General features: G+C 37.4%; 2 protein-coding genes across 3 annotated transcripts in view; both read left to right on the forward strand.

Moving 5' to 3' along the window:
* The window catches only part of AOX1 (aldehyde oxidase 1), a 41,208-nt gene extending 24,184 nt beyond the window's left edge, over positions 1–17,024 (forward strand). Inside the window, exons 23-35 of one of the 2 annotated variants that reach the window (XM_018071855.2) lie at positions 1,175–1,262; positions 2,807–2,893; positions 4,396–4,587; positions 4,891–5,118; positions 6,192–6,287; positions 6,978–7,106; positions 7,614–7,688; positions 9,789–9,841; positions 12,024–12,138; positions 12,752–12,817; positions 13,385–13,573; positions 15,014–15,181; positions 16,077–17,024. In XM_018071855.2, the coding sequence (XP_017927344.2) occupies positions 1,175–1,262; positions 2,807–2,893; positions 4,396–4,587; positions 4,891–5,118; positions 6,192–6,287; positions 6,978–7,106; positions 7,614–7,688; positions 9,789–9,841; positions 12,024–12,138; positions 12,752–12,817; positions 13,385–13,573; positions 15,014–15,181; positions 16,077–16,127 (1,537 nt within the window). In that variant the 3' untranslated portion in view covers positions 16,128–17,024. Of the gene's footprint in view, positions 1–1,174; positions 1,263–2,806; positions 2,894–4,395; positions 4,588–4,890; positions 5,119–6,191; positions 6,288–6,977; positions 7,107–7,613; positions 7,689–9,788; positions 9,842–12,023; positions 12,139–12,751; positions 12,818–13,384; positions 13,574–15,013; positions 15,199–15,465; positions 15,554–16,076 lie in introns of those variants that run through there. The other variant, XM_018071856.2, reaches the window with a different exon arrangement.
* A 2,548-nt stretch (positions 17,025–19,572) lies between these two features.
* Positions 19,573–21,814, forward strand: part of LOC103764218 (aldehyde oxidase 2) — a 45,005-nt gene continuing 42,763 nt past the window's right edge. Inside the window, exons 1-2 of the mRNA XM_018071710.3 lie at positions 19,573–20,313; positions 21,745–21,802. Coding sequence (XP_017927199.2) covers positions 20,260–20,313; positions 21,745–21,802 — 112 coding nt within the window. The 5' untranslated portion in view covers positions 19,573–20,259. The remainder of the gene's footprint in view (positions 20,314–21,744; positions 21,803–21,814) is intronic.

Genomic DNA, 21,814 nt, shown 5'->3' on the forward strand with positions numbered 1-21,814 from the left:
TTGCATTTTGGCCAAAATACTTTCTCCTTTCCCAAAGGTGCTTGTCAAAAAGTCATACAGTCCTGACTTCATGTTTTGTAAGACTGTTCAGTGCATTTCTTTGTTTTGTTTTGTTAGACTACTTATGTTAAGCAGCTCTAGCCTCAACTGAATTAGTGGGCTTGAAGAAGTTGGTATTAGGATAAGCTAGACATATTCAAAAGGACCAGTTCTTTACTGGGGCTTTGTGCATACATTAAAACATGACATTAACCATCCAGAATGTCACTGACACAGCAAGATGCAGAAGGAAGAGTTCATGAATGGAATTGCTTTTAAGAAGTATTTCTAGTTCAGTCCTCAACATCTTTCAGTCAAAATTAGCTTCAATATATGAGGTATTAAGTTTTTTCTAATACTACTTGAATCAATCTAAGAACATTAACACATAAAGCTCCATCCCCCACCTTCCATATTTGGAGGGACGACGTTGTCAATTAGCTGTCAGGGCATAGTAACTCTTATATAAACATAGCTGATTTGCTGCAGAATGCACATCAGACTACACCCTGTCAGCCAAGATGATCTTGTAATCTGAGTGGTTAGCTCAATAAATTTATGTTGCTTCATTTGTCATTGTTAGAAAAACAGCTTTTGATTATTTTTGGACATATTATTATCTGTGTTTTCAATGAACCAGATAATGCTAAAAGTCATATTTCTTTTACTATTTAAACTATCTTTTTTATTGTTAGGACCTCATTTTACACCTTATGTCCGTTTTTTCTAAAGTATCTAGTTTAAATTGTATATGCACTTCTAGACTAATTTTCATATTTTTATTATCATTCATGTTTTGGTTTTGTTCCAAGGCTCTGTTTCAGTATGACTCTGAATAGCTAAGAGGTGACTAACACTTAACACTGAAATAATTTCTTCAAGAGTAGTTTGCACTGAGTTATCTTGTTGGCTTTCAAGAGTTGAAATGAAAATTCTGACATGATTGTAAATGTGAAAAATATGAACTCTGGACATAGCTTTAACCATGTACTTCAGCTTATTAAAGTTAAATTTAATCTAAATGCATGTTTATATGCATGGCTAGATCTGGATACATGATGAATAACCATAGCCATCTTATTAATAACATCCCTTATTTCAACTGAAATGTGACTTTTCTTCTTTTTTGATTTAGAACCAGCAGGGCAGTCCGTCTTATTCTGAGCCGAGGGGATGATATGTTAATCACTGGTAGCCGACATCCTTTTATTGCTAAATATAAAGTGAGTGCCACAAGAACTAAGTGAAAAAATACCCACCTATACTCTGTGAATAAGGATTTCAGTGTTACTGGTTATGGTTCTATTATTGAAAATTAGTATAACGAATTCAATTTTAAAACAAAACTGCTAGCCAGGGAATCAAGAGATAAAGTTGCTGTACAGCCCTTTCTCTGCTGCTTCTTCTGTCTCTTCAGGGTTTTGTTTTGGTTTTTTTCCTAGTTCCATGTTTTTTTCCTTTTATAGCTCTTTCTGTCTTTCTTTCTGGGAGCAGCAAGCTAACCTAACTCAGACTCCTTCTGCAGTGGTTTATTTTAAACTGTCCATATGGTTAGATTCACATAAAGAAAAAGCTAATTTTTCACAGAAGAAGTGTCATGCAGGAAAACTCATCCTATGGAGGAAATTAATCTCTTCCCTGCTCATGCTCTGTCATCAGTCATAATTATTTATTAGGATAATTTCTGCCTTCTTTTCCATCTCTACTTGTCATGGAAATTACACATGCCAGCCATCATAACAGGTTTTGAGTCCAAGTTTCTGCTAAATTGATAAACTGAAAGATAGATTCCTCTGTAAAAGTACCTCTGTTAATAGCACTACAGCTCGAGCTCAGTGCCTCCAAAGAGGGACCCTAAAGAACAAAATTCCTGGACAATTATGCCCTTACAATCTAAATTCCCCACCCCTAGTGTGACAGTTCAGACCAGAACTAATATCGAGAGTCTGGAGTCTTTGCAATCTTTATTGAGTTCTTTCATTTTCTCTAACTAGGCCACTTTTCTTATATCTAAGGTTGCAGCCCCTGCTAGAGATTATAGCTTCCTTATCTTTCAGCTTTAACTGGCTCTGAGGCCTTCTCTTATTTAACTACGTAAAAGTTCAACATATCTAGGTAAAAATTCACAGCTTGCAGCCTAAGGCTTCAGAAAATTTAGCTGCTAATGCTAAACAAGTTATGCTGAACAAGTTCTTTATAAGTACTTTACCAAATTGTGTGACACACTACATAGGTAAAGTAAAAGAGGTTTTATAAGATCCTTCCCTGAAGTTGAAAATGAGCCATAGCTTGTGTTGAGAATTCAGGAGCTATTAGTGGCAACAGGTGAAAAGAGGGATGTGAAATAAAGATAACATTTCTTTGTTAATAAAAACAGATGTCATACTCCATCTGCCAGACACTATTCTTACCAATTAGAGTGGGATTTGACTGTATCTACAGTGAACATTCCTAGGTGACACACTCACCAGCTATCTCAAGCAATGCACAAGGAGCCATTGGGCATCCCTGCTTCTTCCTTTTCCAGTGGGCTGATGAAGCTTATTATATGCTGTACCTCTGCAGATCACAGATGCCAGGTGGGAAAGCCAATGTCTTAGGAACATACTTTCTTTCTCTCTTGCCTTTTTATAGTTTCAGTGAAAGCTGTCCAGAAATTAATAGTGCAGTCTGATTCTAGCTGCATGAGTTGTATTCATTTTCAAAATATACAAGCACTTAAGAAACGAATGCCGAAATCTAAATAGGTTACTGTTGATCCTTCTAGGTTGGCTTCATGAACGATGGTAGGATCAGAGCTGTGGATGCCAAATATTACCTTAATGGAGGATGTACTCCTGAAGAATCTGTTTTGGTAAGGATTCTACACTGACAAATCTTACAATATGGAGGATTCATTAGCTGGAAAATTACGAAGGCCAAATTCCCTTGCATATGTATTATTAATCATATAGACTTTTGATGTAGGGACTCTGGGTTATTGGAAGAATCTACACCAAGTAGTTTAATCTTTCCTTACTGTATTGGGTTTCTACAGGCAGATTTTGGTAGCCACAATGATGAGGAGCATGTACATTAATGCAGATCATGTCAGAACCATCTTTAGATGAAGTTCTACAAGGATACAACGAAGCTGGTGGGACCTAGCAGGGGTAACCCAATGAGTAACCTTTCCACCCAACCCAGCTGTAGCTGGCATAACACATAGGATAACAACCTTATTTTATGGGACCCAGCCCCAGAGTGAGCCAAGATGCTTGATGCTCATCATAATAACCTGGTTTTACAGCATGGGAGTTGAATAACAGTAATCTATGCTTAACTTGGTTATTGTTCAGTAACAGTTAATAATGTTTTAACACTCTATGATTGCACCAAGATTAGAATAGACATTTCTGAGAAGAAACATTTGTTTAGCTAAGAGTTGTACTATAACAATGTCGTCTTCACTCTGATTTATCAATAACTCTCTAAAGACTGATCAGATATGTATATTCATACACATACCTTCTCTGAAGTCCATAAAAGCTGTGATCATTATAAAAAAAACCCTTTTTTTTATATTCTGCAAATGACATTTCAACTTATATTTCCTCAGTGAAAAGTTATATGGCATTATTCATATGCACAGTTATTGCAGCAAAATTATTTTCAGTTGTTTCTATGCAGAAATGTTTTAAAGTTTATTGTTTAAAGCTCAGTGGAAACAGTTGGAATAAAGGATTAAATTTGCCGTTCTACTTACCATTGACAAGAGTCAGTGATCTCTTCATGAGGCATCAAACTATTTTTTTAGCTTATTTGTTATTTTGATAGTGACTCCTAGAGCCTAGTTTGAGGTTTCTAATATGAGATTTTTCCTCTTGATGTGGTTTTGTGTTTGTAAAGTAAAATCTCTACAAGAAAATTTTAAGAACCAGGAGAAACTGTAGACTGTAGTACACATGCCTTCTGGTGGAACTAAAGCTTAAGTGTGAATTTCCATAGGATGTGATAATTCAGAATGCTTTCATCAGTTCCTTTCATAGCCACTATGGCTTTAAATCTAATCTACCTATTTTTAACTTTGTGTGGCTTTTGATATCGAACTACTGATGGCACTCAGCTACTAATAACATCAGTTGTGTTCTGTGAGTATCAAAGAAAGAACTGAAAACTAATCTGCTGCATGAGAAATGTAAGAATAAATTCTGTATGTGTGCATGAGTACTCTTACTGCCATTGAATGCCAGAAATCCAATTTTAAAATTAATTGTCTCAAGTAAGGTCTTTACATGAGATGAGGAAGATTTAAATGTGAGTTTGAAAGAAGCACTGTTCTGACATTAAACTAGACCTGTTTGTCCCCTACCTCAGGTAGCAGAAGTAGCCTTATTAAGAATGGACAATGTATACAAGATTCCCAACTTGAGATGCTGGGCTTACGTCTGCAAAACAAACTTGCCATCAAACACAGCATTCCGAGGGTTTGGCTTTCCCCAGTCAGGACTGGTGACAGAAACTTGGATAACAGAAGTTGCAGATAAAACTGGTTTACCACCAGAAAAGGTGACGAAATGAAGGCATCTTCTCTTCTGAAATGAAGTCTATGTGGTTGGAAAGTTAAACCCCTTTAAATTAGCTTAAGTGTTTGAACAAGTCTTTTCTAAGTTACAGATAATTTGTGCTAAAATTCGTATGTTTTTAAATCAATGTCTGGTTGTTGAGTGAATAATATGCTCTTAGAAACTGAACCAAACTGGTAATTGTTCAAAAAGCATACAGTGATATTCCTGATGTCTCCTAGTCCCCCCAAATGGTCAGTTTGCTTCTAACAGGATTGTGTGATAGCTGTTGATTTCATTTTTTCAGATTAGGGAAATAAATATGTATAAGAAGAACGAGCAGACACACTTCAAACAGAAGCTTGATCCACAGAACTTAATACGGTGTTGGAATGAATGTATGGAGAAATCTGCATACTACAGTAGGAAAATAGCTGTCAGTGAATTTAACAAACAAAATTACTGGAAGAAAAGAGGGATTGCCATTGTACCAATGAAATATCCATTTGGAATGGGCGCACGTCACCTTACTCAGGTGAATTTCCTTGAAGAATAAGTGAGCTAAACATTTTATCCATAGAAGATTACAGTTACTTTGTCTTAGGATATAGAACAAATGTGTTATCTTTCAACTTCTGGAAAACAATCATCCTCCTAATGACTGTTCCCTGAAGAGGCTACACTAGATTTTAGCTCTCTTCAAGCTGGGATCAAAGGTGATTGATTTTCAGGACTTGGGCAGCTTGAACCCTGCCTGCTTAGAGGCCAGTGCCATCTGTTGTGATACAGCGTTGGAATAGATGAGTTGAACACTTCTACGAAACGTTTTTGAAGACTGATGGCAAAATGTTCATTGAATCAATTATCCACTGTAGAAATAGCTCTGAGCTTACTCTTTCTGACTGTGAGTGTACTATGGGATGCTGTTTTTAAAGACTTAACCCTTTGATGTCATCAAAGATTAAGTTAAAGGAAAAAAAAGGACATTTGTATTTTTGGTCTTTGTATTTTTTTTTAAGGTGAGGGTCCAGTTCTTTTGAAACAGACAGCATTCTATCAATTGCAAATTATCTGACTGGCTTATGTCATATCAAACTGGCTGTGTCTGTTCAAGATTAGAGTCACAGGGTCTTTGTAGTCTACAGTGCTACTTCCGGCTGAGTCCAGGAGGAAAATCTCATTCAGAATCTTATTGTTGTGTCTAATGCTGACAGCCTGCCCAACCTATGCAGTTGAAAAACCTGTGTCAAAGGCTCTCAAACACCAGTGAGAGAGAAAAGGGGACTTGCAGCAATTTGCATGTACAGCCATTAGTGAGGGAGGTCCTTCAGCCTATTTTGAAATGATTGAGATACTGTTGCCAGGTGTAGGTTTATTTCAGGACCTAGCAACAGAAAAAGTAGACCTCCAAGGATTTGTATCTTTTTCTTTTGAAGTTCATTGTAGAGGAAGAGCAGCAACTAGCATTCCAAATTTTGCCATCTATTCGAAAGCATTAAACAGATAAACTGAAATACATTTTAAAAACTTTGTCTTTTTTTTTATTCATCAATTCATCATATAGAACATGATCACTAATCTGATCTTGATTTTGTTTTTCTTTTTTAGGCTGCTGCACTGGTTCATATTTATACTGATGGGTCTGTGCTTCTGACACATGGTGGAATTGAAATGGGGCAGGGTATTCATACAAAAATGATCCAGGTAACAAATGATTCAAACAAATATTACCTCATGCTTTGTGTGTCATGCAGATAAATAGTGTAAAAGTTTTCTTTTTGGTTAGTTAGTGTACCGGTAGGACAATTTCTTTATCAGCAGAACCACTGATTCTTTGCATTGATAATTAGAAAGCAAAAGTACCTTTGTTAAGAGTCATAGAGACAATAAGAAAAGAAATCCAGACTGATTGTTTTTTATTCTTCTAATAGCATGTGAAGAGGCTTATTAGAAATAAGATTTTGGGGGCTGATCCCATAAAACCCATGCTGAAAAAGGCAGTCAGTATTCAGATTAGTATACGGTCAAGGTGATAATATGTGCTAATGGATAATTGGGAGACAAACTTGTAAAGATATTTATTAAGTCAAGGAAAGCTTGGGATCCGGGCTTGCATAATTTGCCGTAAGTAATACAGGTGTAAGCAGCAAAAGCAATAACGAATGCTGGACTTCAGTCTCAATCCAGTGTTTGAACAGAGCTAAAACATTGCCCTTCTTTTCTGCTTCTTTGTACTGACAAGTTGGACAGAATGATTTCAGCTGGAGACTGGAAGAGAACTTGTGCAACTTTATCTTTCATGATATCACTGTCTTCTAGCAAGTACTGGGGAATTGTTGGAGTATTTAGATTAGTTTTAAAACAGAGAAGACTATGTTGTTCTTCCTGAAACAGGTTGCTAGTCGGGAATTGAACATCCCCATGTCATGTATTCACTTCTGTGAAACAAGCACAACAACTGTTCCCAATGCGTGTCCCTCGGTAGGATCTGCAGGGACAGATGTCAATGGCATGGCTGTGAAGGTAAAGAATATTATTTAGTTTAAAAAACACCCTATGCCTCGAGGTATTTAATGCTTGCCAAACTTTGGTCACTAGCGATCCCATAGAAATAAGTTTGTGATTACCAAAATACTGCTGGAGATGGCCAAGAGGAAACATGACTTGACAGTTTCTCAGTAATGGTGCTTATGAGTTTTCAGAATACGATCTGCGCTTTCCCAAAAAGACTTATACTTGACAAAATCCTTGTTTCATCTGAAAAACTTAACTAAACTAACTTATACATGCAAATCTTGTACCCTGTTCCTGTTTGAAGTCTACTGATTGATTTATGCAGATTCCAGCCCTTGTAACTTCACCCTTTGTGTTTTATGTTTATGCAGTTAAAATGACACCTTCTACCATACTTTTTCAAACTAAGATGACAGTAAAGCACATACTAATGAAGTAGTAACTAAAACATATCTTGAACAGTACCAAATGTATCTGTGTTAATTTTGTGTTATATTCTCCTGAACTCTCAACCAGGATGCTTGCCAGACTCTTCTGAAACGCCTGCAGCCGATCATCAACGAGAACCCAAAAGGGACCTGGAATGATTGGGTAAGACATGTGAATCCTACTGAACATGTTTGAATGCTTGCAGAAACTGTGATGTATGTATTGTAGTCTATAAATCTGCTCAGCCTAATAATCCTGAAGTTAAAAACTCTAGAAAGAGGTTATTCCACAACAAGATGGAGCGCTGTAGCCGGGGATCCACCCAGACACTGCCTGCAGCCTCAGGAGATCCAGTCTCCAGCCAGATTTTATACCCTCACACAAACCCATATGCACCAAAGTCAATCACCAACATCTCAGCTCTCCTATCTCTGTAATGCAATAATTATGAGAGCATCCAAACAGTTCCTCCAGCAATTCCCACTGGTGATCTTATGTTAGGACAAACCACATTGCCCATCAGAGACTGCAGAAAGGATGAAGGGGTGAGAGGTGGAGAGGATGCACATGAAGACCTGGCTATCTTTTGTTACTGTGCTTGGTTTAGATATCTGGGAAAAAATCCCCACATCATGCCTGGTTGGAAAGGAGAGGAAGCTATCTTTGAAGTCACATTTGGAGTCACAGAATTTTTTTATGTACAAAAAATATCAGCTTGTGCAATAACATGACCCACCCCATCTTACCCTCAGACAAGTTGTTGCAAAAGATTGTTAGGGTATATGTGTACAGTGTCAGTTTTCCTATGTAGCTATTCTTTATTTTACCAAATCAATAAAGAGAAGCCTTCTCAACTTCTTCCTTCTATCTCTCTCCCATATACAGTATATTACAGAATTGCACAAAAGGGAGCAGGAATTCTTGCTCCAATTGCTCTAATATGTATTTGGTTATAGTATTAGTTACATTTACAGTAGATTAATATAGAAATGGTGCTAAAGTTATTTGTAGAAGTGGCCCCTATCTGATACCACTTGAAACTGGAATAGAATTTTAGAGCTAGAAACTGAATTTTGTTAATTAAAAGCTTTCTGCTATAATATGAAGACATGGCTGAGAATCTAGTGCTATGTATTGAGATGTTAAAAAACCCCTGTTTATCCAGTATTGGTCATTATCTACAACCTAGTGAAATAGACATTTACAGATCCAGTATATACTAGGGTGTCTTCTTCTCAAGTAATTAAATACTATAATAACTGTGAAAATATAAACACTTTCTTTGCAGCAGTAATTCCTAAGAGTAACAAGAAATGTTGGCATGTGTGTGCTAGCTTGCTGACAGCTATGTATGCAAAGATAATCTCCTCTAATAAGTACAAAATTAATTTGGATGATTCAGACACACCAAAAGTATTATCAGGAGTGGCTGACCTAAGAAAGAATGTTTATATATATCCAGAGAAGTAATCTTACATCTTACAAAGTCAGTAAAACCAATCAAAAACCCCACAAAAACTTCTTGACTTGTAAACTGAGTAAATCTAACATGAGAATCACTGAAAGGGAATGAATTTGGGACCTCATACTGTCACTTTTTCCATGGGCAGAATTTCAAAGAGCATTTATCTTGAAAACTGTTATTTTTGGTGCAAATAGGTCATGCAGTTCTTTCATGCCACGTGGTCATTTGACCTTGGCTGGACTCCAGGTGCCCAACAAACTGCCCTATCACTCCCTTTATCAGGAAGACAGGGGAAGAAAATAAGATGGAAACCCCCCACAACTCAGTGGGCTTAGATAAAGGCAGTTTACTAAAGAAAAAGCAAAAGGTTGCATGTGTGCACGTGGTCATATGACCCAGTATAATCAGTGACTTATCAACTAGATCTGTTCAGCTGACAGAGACCAATTTCTATTGAATTTGAGCAGAAAAATTGAGCAGGGCCCTTTCTGACTTTGGCATTACCAGTAATAAAGATTCTGCGAGAACACCACTGTTGACAAGTCTATTCCTTAATGTATTGCCAAAAGAATTTAGATTGCTCATTGAAAGTGGGTTTAGTTCTACAGTATTTAGGCACCATGTGCAGCTAAACATGTTCAACTCAGCTAACCTTCCTTTCCTTACAATTTTTACAGTTTGGATGTTAAGTAAACATATGTCAGTCAGTATATATATGTAAATAAAGTAAATACATGTACGCATGTTCCTTCGTGACTCCTTCCTTGGTTTACCACAAGCACTGCTATATTTTACAGATTAAAGAAGCTTTTGAACAGAGTGTGAGTCTATCAGCTACTGGCTACTTTAGGTAATATATTTTTGTTCCTTAAAAATGCATAGGTTAGACCAGGACTGATTTCTGAAGATAATCAAGGATGTAAATAGAAGCTCCTGTCCAATAGTTCTTTCTAATGGTTCATTCTTATGTTTTATGTAATTAATTGATATATTGGGGGTTGAAAGACTAAAGTTTAGGTGTTAATTTATGACTAGCCCTATGTGGACTCTCTAGAAAGTATTAAAAGAATAATTTGTGCCATCTTTGCTCCATGATTTGGCCATTAGCAAACCAGAAAGCATCAAAAAAGTACTGCTGCCTGTAACAGTAGGTGTGCAAAGGGGGATATCGTTTGTTTACTGGAGACTGTATTGCTATAAGCTATAAATACCATTGTACTACCAATTATTTACTATAAATAACAGTGGCAGCAAAATATTTTGTACTGGAGACTGTATTGCTATAAGCTATAAATACCATTGTACTTACAATTTTATCCACAACTGGATCACACCAAGTTGCATGACAAGAAGAACAGTGGCAGCATTAAAATATTTATCCAGGACACACCTGTAACTAGCAACCAGGTGCACCTGTGAAAAAAATATGTCCATTTGATTCCAGATGTGAGCCCTAAGGTTATTTCTCTTTAGAGGAAGGAGAGTTAAAAATGTCTGGTGGAGTTTAGCAGAAAAGCTTATGGTAATTTTTGTTTTTAAACTAACTCAGGAATCAGATGCCATGATTCAGCACTAACTGAAAGCTGGGGACTTAGGGCTCACATTAGAAGTGAGGTTGCTAATTGACCCTAGTTTTTGGAGTCATTGTTTTGACTTCTCTGCTTCTGGAGCCTCACAAAATTCCCACCACATATACTCTTAGATATGAATTTATTCACAACAGCATGCTATTGGAGGACACAATAGCCTTAAACACAGTTCCCACTGCTCTCTCTCAGAGCAGTCTCATCATTCCTTTTCTTTGAATTCTTTCACTGTGTTTATAAAGAACCAGAAAGGAAAAATTGCTGTGCTATAATTCAGGTGGGATTCAAAGCAAAACTTTTCTCTTAGCCTGCTCTGCCTTATATCTGCTCTCCATCCATGAGTATTTCCTACTTATCAATAACAACTTTTCAGATCTTCAGGCAGTCTGGAGTAAGTTGAAGAGGCACTTCACAAACCCAGACATGTTTAAAACACCCAGAAATGCCCAAATAAAATGTCCCTTCTTGCCGTTAAGTCTGTTCAAATGTTTTCTGCTTATGAAGCCCTTTAGGAATGTAGATATCACCAAAGTAATGAACAACAGTCATGCTTTGCTATTGACATTTAATGGTGTCCAAAAATATCTGCAGATCCCTGAGCCTCAGGTCCTGTATTGATCTTGTTCTTATCCAGTCATATTCTCTACATCCAAGAATCTCCAAGGCAGCAGAGGCAGATGGGCTATGAGAAGTTGAATATGTGGATTTTGTGTATCCCTTTTTCCATGCATGGTTCTATTCTATAATTGTTGAGCATATTTAAAATTATACTGCATAAAGCAAAGACATTTCAGTCATATGTGGCCAGAAAATATGCCTTAGTCCCACAGCTCACACAGTTGGGAGATACTACATTTCCCTGTCCTTTTGTGTACCTTGGATTTACCCTGTCAATCCTGACTACTCTGGTCTCCTCAGTTAGTCCCACTCTCTTCTAAGTAATTACACCTTTATTTCAATAGTCCTGTTTTAACCCTCTCACTCATTCTGTAGGCTGTTTCTGTAATTAACTCTTTCATTTATCTCTTGTAAATTATTCTTTCATAGGTCCTGGCAAGTTTTGCTCCCATTTCTAAATTCCCTTGTGTGCTGTTACCTCAGTAACCATTACCTTAAATTTTTACTCTGTATTTGATTACTAGGCTTTTATTAGTATATGTCTATTATTATGGTGGTTATAGACTCTCCTAAACTGAAATAGCTTGCTTGTCTGTTAAATTTTATGTAAATACCAGATGCATCAAACCTAAGCTACTAGTGCTCTGTAGGATTTCATGGAACTTTGGAGTTCTGACCTTTTATTTAAGATTTCTCTGAAGATTTTATGCATAAGATCTTACTACTTAAGATTTCACAAGTAATTTCAAACTTCTAAGTGGTCCTCTGCTTTGTTATAATGCAAACTGTCATCAGTTTTCTTCTTATGGTCTTTGTTTCTTCCATCAGAGGTTACGATGAATACATGGATTGGGAGAAAGGGGAAGGACAGCCATTCACATATTTTCTTTATGGAGCTGCTTGTTCAGAGGTTGAAATTAACTGTCTAACAGGAGATCACAAGGTAATAACTGAATGTCATGAAAGTTTTGTAAATGAGGCTTGCTCCAACAACGATTCAGGCTTTGCATTCCTAAGTGACCTGTCTTCACATGACAGTAAATATATCAACAGTGTAAATGCGAATTACAGTGGAGCACAGTGAGAGCTGTGCAGTGTTAACCAGCTTCTGGCACATCTGTACTATTGTCATATGTGTTCACTTTTTGGGTTATGGCTGACACCTAACATGTTCTTTGCCTGTTCTCTCCTTGTTTGTCAGCAAACAACTTACAGCAATATTCAATTTCCAAGCTTTTGACCATTTGGACAGATAAATCTCATAGACTTGCTGATCATATGCCCTCTATCTATACTACGTGTGTATTTATATGGAGATTTCCTTGTGCAATGGGAAAAATCTGGCAGGGCTGTCTCTGGCTAAACTTCTGTTAAAGTTGAGACAAGCCCATTTTGCTTGTAATGGAATACTGGAAATTATTTTGAAATTGTGTTCACAGAGGGGCCTCTATCTTAGTCTATGGTATTTCACTGAATACCAACTCTAACCCACATTGTCTTCTGATGCCTCCACTCCATGCATCTCTCAATAATATAAATTTGAATTTAATTAACAGAATCTCAGAACAGACATTGTTATGGACGTTGGATGCAGCATAAATCCAGCTGTGGATATAGGACAGGTATGTGCAAAGAATTTTCTGCTGTCTTATTTCTGTTACATTGATATCCTTATCTGAAGTGAGAATTACCTCATTAGTTCAGAAAACATTCATTTCTTACTAGATTATAAAAATCATAGATCATATTTGAAGGTCTTTTGCTTATAGACTTGCCTTATTTGAGTTAGTGTCAGAGCTTTGTAGATGTCAATGAAGCTTGAATTTTACCCATGAGGGCAATGTGTAATATCTATATATATGTATTGTCTACTGGACTTAAATTCTGTTTGTGATCTGCAGTCTCCAAGTTGTTTGACCTGCCCTGCCCACCTGATAGCAGGGAAATACCTTTATTCATTGCAGGCTGGTCCACAGATCTCATCACTTCATCATGAAAGCATTTGTCCTCTCAGGTATAAGAGAGGAGTGTGAAAGCTTTTATTGTCACAGCTGCCCCAAAATGTTGAAGAATCGCATTAGTCAAAGAGAAAAGAAAAAGGCTTTTTAACAGACGATGAAACAAATCAGTTCTTGGCAAAGTTTTACTCACTGAACCAAACATAATACTATTTCTTTTCTTATTTAAAGATCGAAGGTGCTTTTGTTCAAGGCGTTGGACTGTACACAATGGAGGAATTAAAGTACTCTCCAGAAGGAGTCCTCTGTACTCGGGGTCCAGATCAGTATAAGATCCCTGCTGTTTGTGATATTCCAGAACAGTTTAGTGTTTCCCTGCTGTCATCTTCCCAAAATCCTTATGCCATCTATGCGTCCAAGGTAAGCAAAACATCACAGAGCCTAATTTTAAATCCCAGAACAAACAGAGAAATTACTCTGGTATAAAACATGTATAAGTTTTCAGTTCTTCTTCTTTAGCATTTCAAACAAGTGTCCAGTAAATTGTTTTATTTATGACATCAGGAAAGCTAATAAGAAAAGACATAATGTGAGATATTGTTGCATCACTTTCATTGGCAAGTAGTGATTTTAGGGTTTTGTTAACAGACCATACACAGAAGCTACAAGCTAAATTTAAAACCATACTTCTGAAATATGGTGATAAACTGAAGGGTTAGAATAAAAATACTAAAGCAGTGGATGGAGAAATCATAATGCCAATGAGAGTTGTGCCGCTTACTTGTGTGTGCTGTGCAACACAAAATAGGACTGCACGTGTGTATATGAGAGACTGACTCAAGTCTTCACTTGGGGTAATCATTGTTTCAATTTACACCAGCAAATATTCTGGTCAGTTTGATATAAATAGTAATGGTAAATCGGTATGAAGGGAATTGTGAAAATTTCCATCTGTTCCAAGTATTAGGTTTGCTTTTAGAACACAGTAAAATGAAACAGCACAATAGAAGGAAAAAGTGTATTTTACAGCAAGAGTTAATAAAGAACAAAAAGATTATTAAAGAATATTATTAAAGATCCTTCAAAATTATTTAAAGCTGTCTGAGTTTGAAAAAAAATCATCTAGGTGAAGGAGTAACATAGTTGATTGGGAGGAGATCTAGAGAGCTGACACTAATATCCTTCTTCAAACAGAACTTTTCTCCTTTTCTGTGAACTTATCTCCAATAATTACCCTTAAAATTCCCTGTAGGAAGGGGTAATTCTGTGTTCATGCAGCATATTTGGGGAAAATACTTGGTTCTCTGATTTCAGCCAAAAGATATGTAAGATTCAAATGCAATATCCCAATGCAGTTCAGATTAAAATATTCGATACCACAGCATTGAGAGGACTATGGAATAAGGGTGGATTTGACCTATCTTTGAGGTAAGAAACAAATGTGAATCTTCTGGCAGAACTGGTAAGAGGATGTCAAGCCCACTGAGGTCAGTGGTATTTGTCTGCAGGGAATTACCAAGAGTTCAAGCTTTGTTCCTTAGTTTTAGCTGTACCTGGGTTTGGATGGTTTTAATTTCATCTGCTAGTTATTCTAAATTTAAGTTTAACAATGAGCCAAAAGGATTCTAAAACAATGACTGACACTTCAAATCAACCTTTTTAGCACACTGGAAGCAGCTACCTTCAGAGGACTTGGTGTGATCTAACCTTGCCTCCTCTAAATCTAAAATAAACTTCCTTACTGAAGGATTAAACAGTTCTTGAATGACTGGTTTTAAACTTTTTAGTTGATTTTCATCTGGCTTGTACTTCTCCCATTTGCTCAAAACCTACACCCATATGACTTTTTTTCCTTTTCAGGGAATAGGTGAGGCAGGACTTTTCTTGGGATGCTCTGTGTTCTTCGCTTTGAGAGATGCAGTAACTAGGGTGAGGAATGAAAGAGGACTGAAGAAGCCCTTTGCACTGAACAGCCCTCTGACTGCTGAACAAATACGGGCAAGCTGCGCTGACGACTTTACTGAGCTGGTAATAGAAGGTTGGGGGTAGGGTCTATTTAACTGTTGCTGGGTACAAGTGTATACAAGTGCACCCTCATGATGTCTCCAATTGGTCATGCTTTGTATACAGCTCCTTGTAACTGAAATGCCTGGTATCATCTTTTTCCTTTGAAATTTACATAATTTTTACAATTCCCTCTTTCCCTGAAGCCTACTCCTTTCTTCTGTATGTCAAATCCCATAGAGGACTCAGTAGCTCATCTTATTGACATGCAGTGGATCAGCCTCCAGGCATCTTCAGTCTCCTTCCAGGTGCTACACTCTGGCACTGTCACCTCATTCTGGTACTCCTTGCTATGCCCAGTACTCTTTGGGAGAAAAATAATTAACTCAGAGCTAACAAGAAGATACAGAAGAAGAAAAATGAGGCAACACAGTTCTCATAATGCTGGTCCTTTAGGGTTTCTGCAACTGTTCACTATAGTCATGTTCCCACTGCTATTACAATTCTTTTTCTGTGCAGTTTTTTATTTAGTGAGGCGAGGTCCTTGTCAGCATATAAATTCATGCTGTACCCTGAAACTCTGAGGCTCTGCTATGGAAGCTCTTGAGCTCTCAGTCACAGGTTACTCCCATGGTATTTCTGTGATTGTGGTGAGGCACCACTGGCCCCTGCCTCAGTAGGTTTGTGGGCTTACTCTCTTTGCAGGAACTTGCAGGAGGTGAGGTCCACCAGTGCAGGCACCTTCTCAATCTCTGTTTAGCCCTGACCTCAGTTATTACTGACGTTCCTTCCAGCCACCCTCTGTAGGTGTGTCCTATATAATACCCTGCTGAGTGACTTGGAAGCACCTGATAAGGGCAATGTTGGGAGTTTGCCAGTCAAGTAAAGTAACTCTTTTCATTTCTTGCTTGTCTCTTAGATTGCAAACAATGAAGCTGCTTCCTCCGCTCTTCAGGCCACATCTGTGTGAATGACAAAGACCGGAATGGAAAACTGATTTACTGCTCCAAGACACACTAACCAACACACAGCTACATATATTTTCTCATTTTCTTATTTTCAGAATAGAATCATCTACCAAAAATATGCACTTTACATCTTCTATCCTTATCTTCATTCTTTCTCCAGTATATTCATTACAGTATTTCACTTAAATGACTGCATTTAGTTGCTAGAAATACATCTTCTGCATTTGAAGTATATGTATTCAACAAGAAAGGTCTGCTGAACAGCACAGCTCAAATGCTGTAGGAAAGGAAAATTAGGATGAAGTATAAAGGTATGCTAGATAACTTACTGCCACTTATTACACCCAGCAACTTCATATGATAAACGATTTTGTAATGGCTTCAGCTAATTTTCTAATTTGGATCTGAATCTTGCAGTGGAGTGTGAGGGCAGAGATCTTTGTCAAGGACTCAGAATTTATTGGATTCAGTCCCTTTTTGATCAGAAGTGATGCTCTGACTTGTAGTAAAGCTTCTTTAGATTCCTTTGGCACAGACGTCTTTGTGTCAAAAACACACAAGAAACAAGAGTTATGATTCTCTTTCGCTATGCCAGGCAAGTTGACCTACATATATAGAACATGAATTTTATTCTGAAAGTTGGCAGAGTCAGTCAGTTGTAATTTCCACCAGAAGCTTTCTTTTTCTCATGGGGCAAGCCAAAAGCCTCTGAACTTAATGTAAAAACTGACATGGAGTTCAGTGTGCTTTGAATGGGAGACCGGATGAACCTGTCCCTGGAAAGGATTCTTAACAGTGCTTAATCCTGTACTCAGGAGTATATTAAGCCATGAAAGTGCAATTAACAGCTTTCTCCTACTCTTGGCCACTCCTGAAATAAAGCAAATAAAAAAAAAAACCATAATGAGATCAAAAGATGTTCTGCAAAGATCAAACATTTAATGGTGCTAGCATAAAATGGGATTAGACCACACCCAAGCAGTAGCACCTGGAGAAAACAGGAAAATATAAAGCAACACTATATTAAATGGTAACAAAAATTCTGATGTTAATACATTTGAAGCATGTATATATTTGTAACCTTTGGTGAGACCAAGAAATAACTTTCAAATTATGAAAGCTCCAGTCACAATATTTAGTTTTCAGCATTGGAATCCACAATACTGAATTCATTAACAACATCAACCCTTCCTGCTCTTCAAGTGTGAAGACAAGATTTCAGTTCTGAATGTGCACACACACAAATACACAAATCTCCATGGCATTTGCTCTTGAGGCTTTGATCTGGGATGCATCCTAGCATAGAGAAAACACTTCACTTTTTTAGTGAGTCTACAAAACTTACCTTAAGTAGCACCAGAAAAATTGCAGCAAGTTCTTCAATAATAAAGCAGAAGTGGGAAAATCAGTAGTTTAGAGTAGCACCAGAAAAATTGCAGCAAGTTCTTCAATAATAAAGCAGAAGTGGGAAAATCAGTAGTTTAGATGTTCACTGTGTGGCTTCAGTGAACCTCTGCATCAGTTATTCCTTGCTAAGCATGGAGATTGCTCTTCCACTTGCTCACAGGTCACATTGCTCCAGCACTATGACAACTGCCATTCCTACTGGAAGTAAATGGCTTTAATTTGTTTGACATGTCAGCCTGTAGGGCCTCTCAGTTTTCCACAATTTTCTCTTCTTGCCCTCTGTCCCTTTTACAAGTTGATGCTGTATCTGTGACAGAAATCAGGTCAGTAGCTTAAAACAGCTTTTGTATTGGCTGTTAAGATATGAAATCTTTATTGCTTCAGTTTGTCTCTCTGTAACCACTATGAGTAGGTGAAATGCAGCTGCTTAAACATAGCTGTCCAGACCATCTTAGATATCATAAGACAGCAGAGGCATAGGAGAGCACAGGACTGGAAGATATGATATAGCAACTGGAGGTCAAGCAGGTAATAGCAAATCATCTGAAGTGGCACTGAAAGTGTGATTTAGGCAGTTGAAGCCTTATTGGTTTTTACTTCTTTTTCTTCACTTTCTTTGTATTACTTTGGCTTTTATTTATTGTTAGAAGATCAATAAATCAAATTAAATGTGAATGCTTCTGCCACAATTCGTTCTTCTGATTTGAAACAGCTTCTTAGTTTCACTGCGTGGGTTTGTCAATGACAGCTCACAACCCCACATATCTATAACAGCCAAAAAATACGTGTAAATTCTGGGATATGCTGAAGCAGGGAGCCTATAGGTCTGCTGAACTGGGGGGAAGCTACATTTTCTGTTGTTATCCTATGTACCTATGCATCAGCACAGGTGCTAGTTAGTTCCAGACAAGTCAAATCTTCCAAAATCATTGCCTCACAGGCAATGCCATCTCCCCATCTGCAGTGCTGAGGTGTTTGCACTCCGAGGACTCATCGTGTTCTAGACCCACACTTTGTTGTCTGCAGTGCAAATCTTGTCTGCTTGTCTGTATTTCTCAGTCATTATTGACAAAGATTCCTCCCTGCCTCTTTACAAGTGGCACTGTTGTCTAGTTGTCTCAGTAAATTCTATACATGTAGCAAATATGAGTTGTTGTTTATTTTGGGTCCAAACATATTAAGCTGTTTGCTTGGCTTTTAGGTGTTTGAAAAACTGCATGGAAGCTAGAAATATCAGCAGTTAACCATCCTGGCAGATGATACTATAGCTACCATGGGATATTATGAAAGGAATTTTCTTGGACTGTACAGGGAGATAAACAAACAGAAATGTTGGGGCTCCAAAGGCACTGACATACCGGATGGCTACACATTAATGTGCACTGTAACTGCACAATTATACCCAAACTGGAGATGGTTGAGAAGAACTCTTTCTACTAATTTTCTTCCTAAGAGAAGTGTTTCTTACAATTATTCACCCTCCACAGTCCCATTCTGTGTGGTGTAAGCTTAAACACCTAATGTAAATACTAGGTTCTGGTTTGGAGGGCTAGTAGTCTCTAAATAGATATTGTTCTGCCAAAATCAGGTATTTGGTCTGGTTCCTTCTGTTTTCAGGCCTTTGAACTGCACTGTCATACCTACAACACCTGGAATACTACACTGATGCTACAGTTGGCAGGACACATTAGGGCTTTTGCCTACAGGGACCTGGTGACTGACATGGCTTCAGTGCTTGTGTTGTTGCAGCTCTCAGGCGTAAATTAGGGGCTAAATCACAAAAGCAGCAGCATATATCTGCTGAGAATAATTTTTTTGCCTTCTGGTGGGGAGTGTTAGAAGATCAGGGACTGACTACTTTGTCCTGCAAGCCTACACTGACTCTAAATGAAATGCAGACACCTTAGCTGGAAAATGTGAAAATGGTAAATGAAGCAGAAGACATGTACATACATAAATGGAGACTTTTGAAAGACATATACATAATTCCCCTTTAAAAAGAAAAAGAAGACCAGCTGTAATAAGGCATATAAGAGAAATGGATGCGAATCTAGAACTCCAAATCAGTATTTGGGATTTCTCTCTTTAAGGACATGGCATGTCTTGAGTATGGTCATCTTATAATGGTACCCACAGCAGTAAGGACATAGAGCTGGCATGGCATAGAGATAGCCAGAAGGAAATTTTAAATGTGTGTAGATTAGTAATGTTGATTTTGTTAAAACTTGGTTGCTCTGAAGACAGAAAATCATGGATAGTTCAGGTCAAGGTAAATGAGAACCACAGATCCACAGCTTTGCATTTGACACCCCACAGAAATGCGTAATGTTGCTTGTCCTTGGTTCTTGCATCAGACATGCCTATGTATTCTAAATTCACTGCATAATATAAAATAAATAGGCCTGGCACCTGTAGCTCAAACCAAAAGTACCCTCCACAGTTGTCTCTTAGGTTACAGGGGCTCATATTCTTCCCAGATTATTTCAAGTCACCAGGGAAGAGCTGGGGTAGGGAGTAGGAGGTGGTGCGTTGGCATCCGACCATGCTTTAATTGCTGAGAAACAATATACATTGCACTGGCTCCTCCCCACCTGCTTATTTGCAGACTGAGCATCAAATTAAACTCTGCAGGACAGAGCAAACTCAGTCGACCTTTAGGACCATATAGCATTTCATTAATTTCTCTTGATGCGTAAAGCTTTATTTTTCAGACTTTGATGCAACAGCATGGCTTGCCCTCAACAATCAGATGAGCTTGTCTTTTTTGTGAATGGCAGGAAGGTAAGTTTTTAAATGCTTTTTCTTTTTTGAACAGCATGGCTTTAATATTTTCTGTTCACATTTGGAAACTGTTATTCTGGAGCAACAGTTTATTCATGGATAATCGTCTCTTGTCTTTGATTTTCCTACTTTATCCCATGGTTTTTACAGAATGTGAGTGACTTTGTATCACCTCTCATAATACAGATTTTTAGAATTAAAAATAGTTATCTGTTTACTAAAATCTTTTATTAATGTACTCCTAAAGTTGATGTAGTTGAAGTGCCTCTCTAGTAAAAGAATATGCAGATTACTAATATAGTTTCAGTATTTCACTAAAAGAAAAGAGGTAGCTAATTTTTTCTGTTCTTGATGCCAAATGCTCACATTCCATTTTCTAAGACATTTTGTTGCATTTTCTTACTTAGCAGGTCAAGTGAATGAGAAGTTCTACTAGCAAAAATGTCACCCAAAATACAATACAAAGTAAAAGGAAGGAAATATATTTATTTGTTAAAAAAACCAAACCAGCTAACCAACCTTGCTTTTCTAGAGATATTTTTCAGTTTTTTGGTCAACACTTTTATACTCTAGAGAGATGGTAATGGCTTTAATTTGACCAGGTGAATTAAGGAAAAGTAGTTCAACTTCTTTCTGTCTGTTATGTTTTATCTGTCATTACATGTCAAGACATACTCTGAAACCTTATTTCACTCTGCATTTCTGTATAAATTCCTGAACTAGTCCATGTTGTCTTATACATGGTAAATTGGAGCATGCTGCTGATATGGCAGAATTGTTGAGAGAAACCTGAGGTTCATTCTCTGGTCATTCTGCAGCAGTGGGTCCTAACATTTTTTTTCAAAGTTGTTTGTGTTTTCTTGTATCCAACAATTTCAAGCACACTGATGGTACAACGACATTCTTGAGACAAGGCTAAAGCAAGGCCTGCATAAGCCCACTCATACACATTAAACTTAATTAGAATGAAAATATACTTAGATATGTATCCCTCTTGCTCTTCTTACACTAAGATTTTCCTCTGCTGTTATGCTAATGGGTCTCTGCAAATGAAGGGGTTAATATCAACTTCAAGGAAATAAAATTATGCAGAATTTTCACACACACAAGTTCATGGCTTTAAAATGAAGGGATTTCTGATTCATGCTGTTAGGAATCAACAAAGGATCTAGGCCAAAGGCACTTTTCCTTCTAGTCTTGTCTCTCCAAGTGCTTACTTAACCTCTCTTCCCTTTCAGTTCTCCAACATTGCCTGACCCACTCATTTATTCTGCAGATTATGATCAAGTGACAGCATCCTGTTGCTAAACAAATGCTCCACACTAATCCACAATCACTACATTTAAACATCATAATTAATCCTTGTGAGATGGTTATATTAGATTCCTCTCTGACCTATAATCCCTTTTTTTCTTTTATTTCATAACATAGGTAATAGAGAGGCAGGCAGATCCTGAAGAATTGCTGCTGTATTATCTAAGAAAGAAGCATATCCTTTTTT

Source organism: Manacus vitellinus, unplaced genomic scaffold (genome assembly GCF_001715985.3).
Source record: "Manacus vitellinus isolate BGI_N305 unplaced genomic scaffold, ASM171598v3 scaffold_20_pilon, whole genome shotgun sequence".
NCBI lineage: Eukaryota > Metazoa > Chordata > Aves > Passeriformes > Pipridae > Manacus > Manacus vitellinus.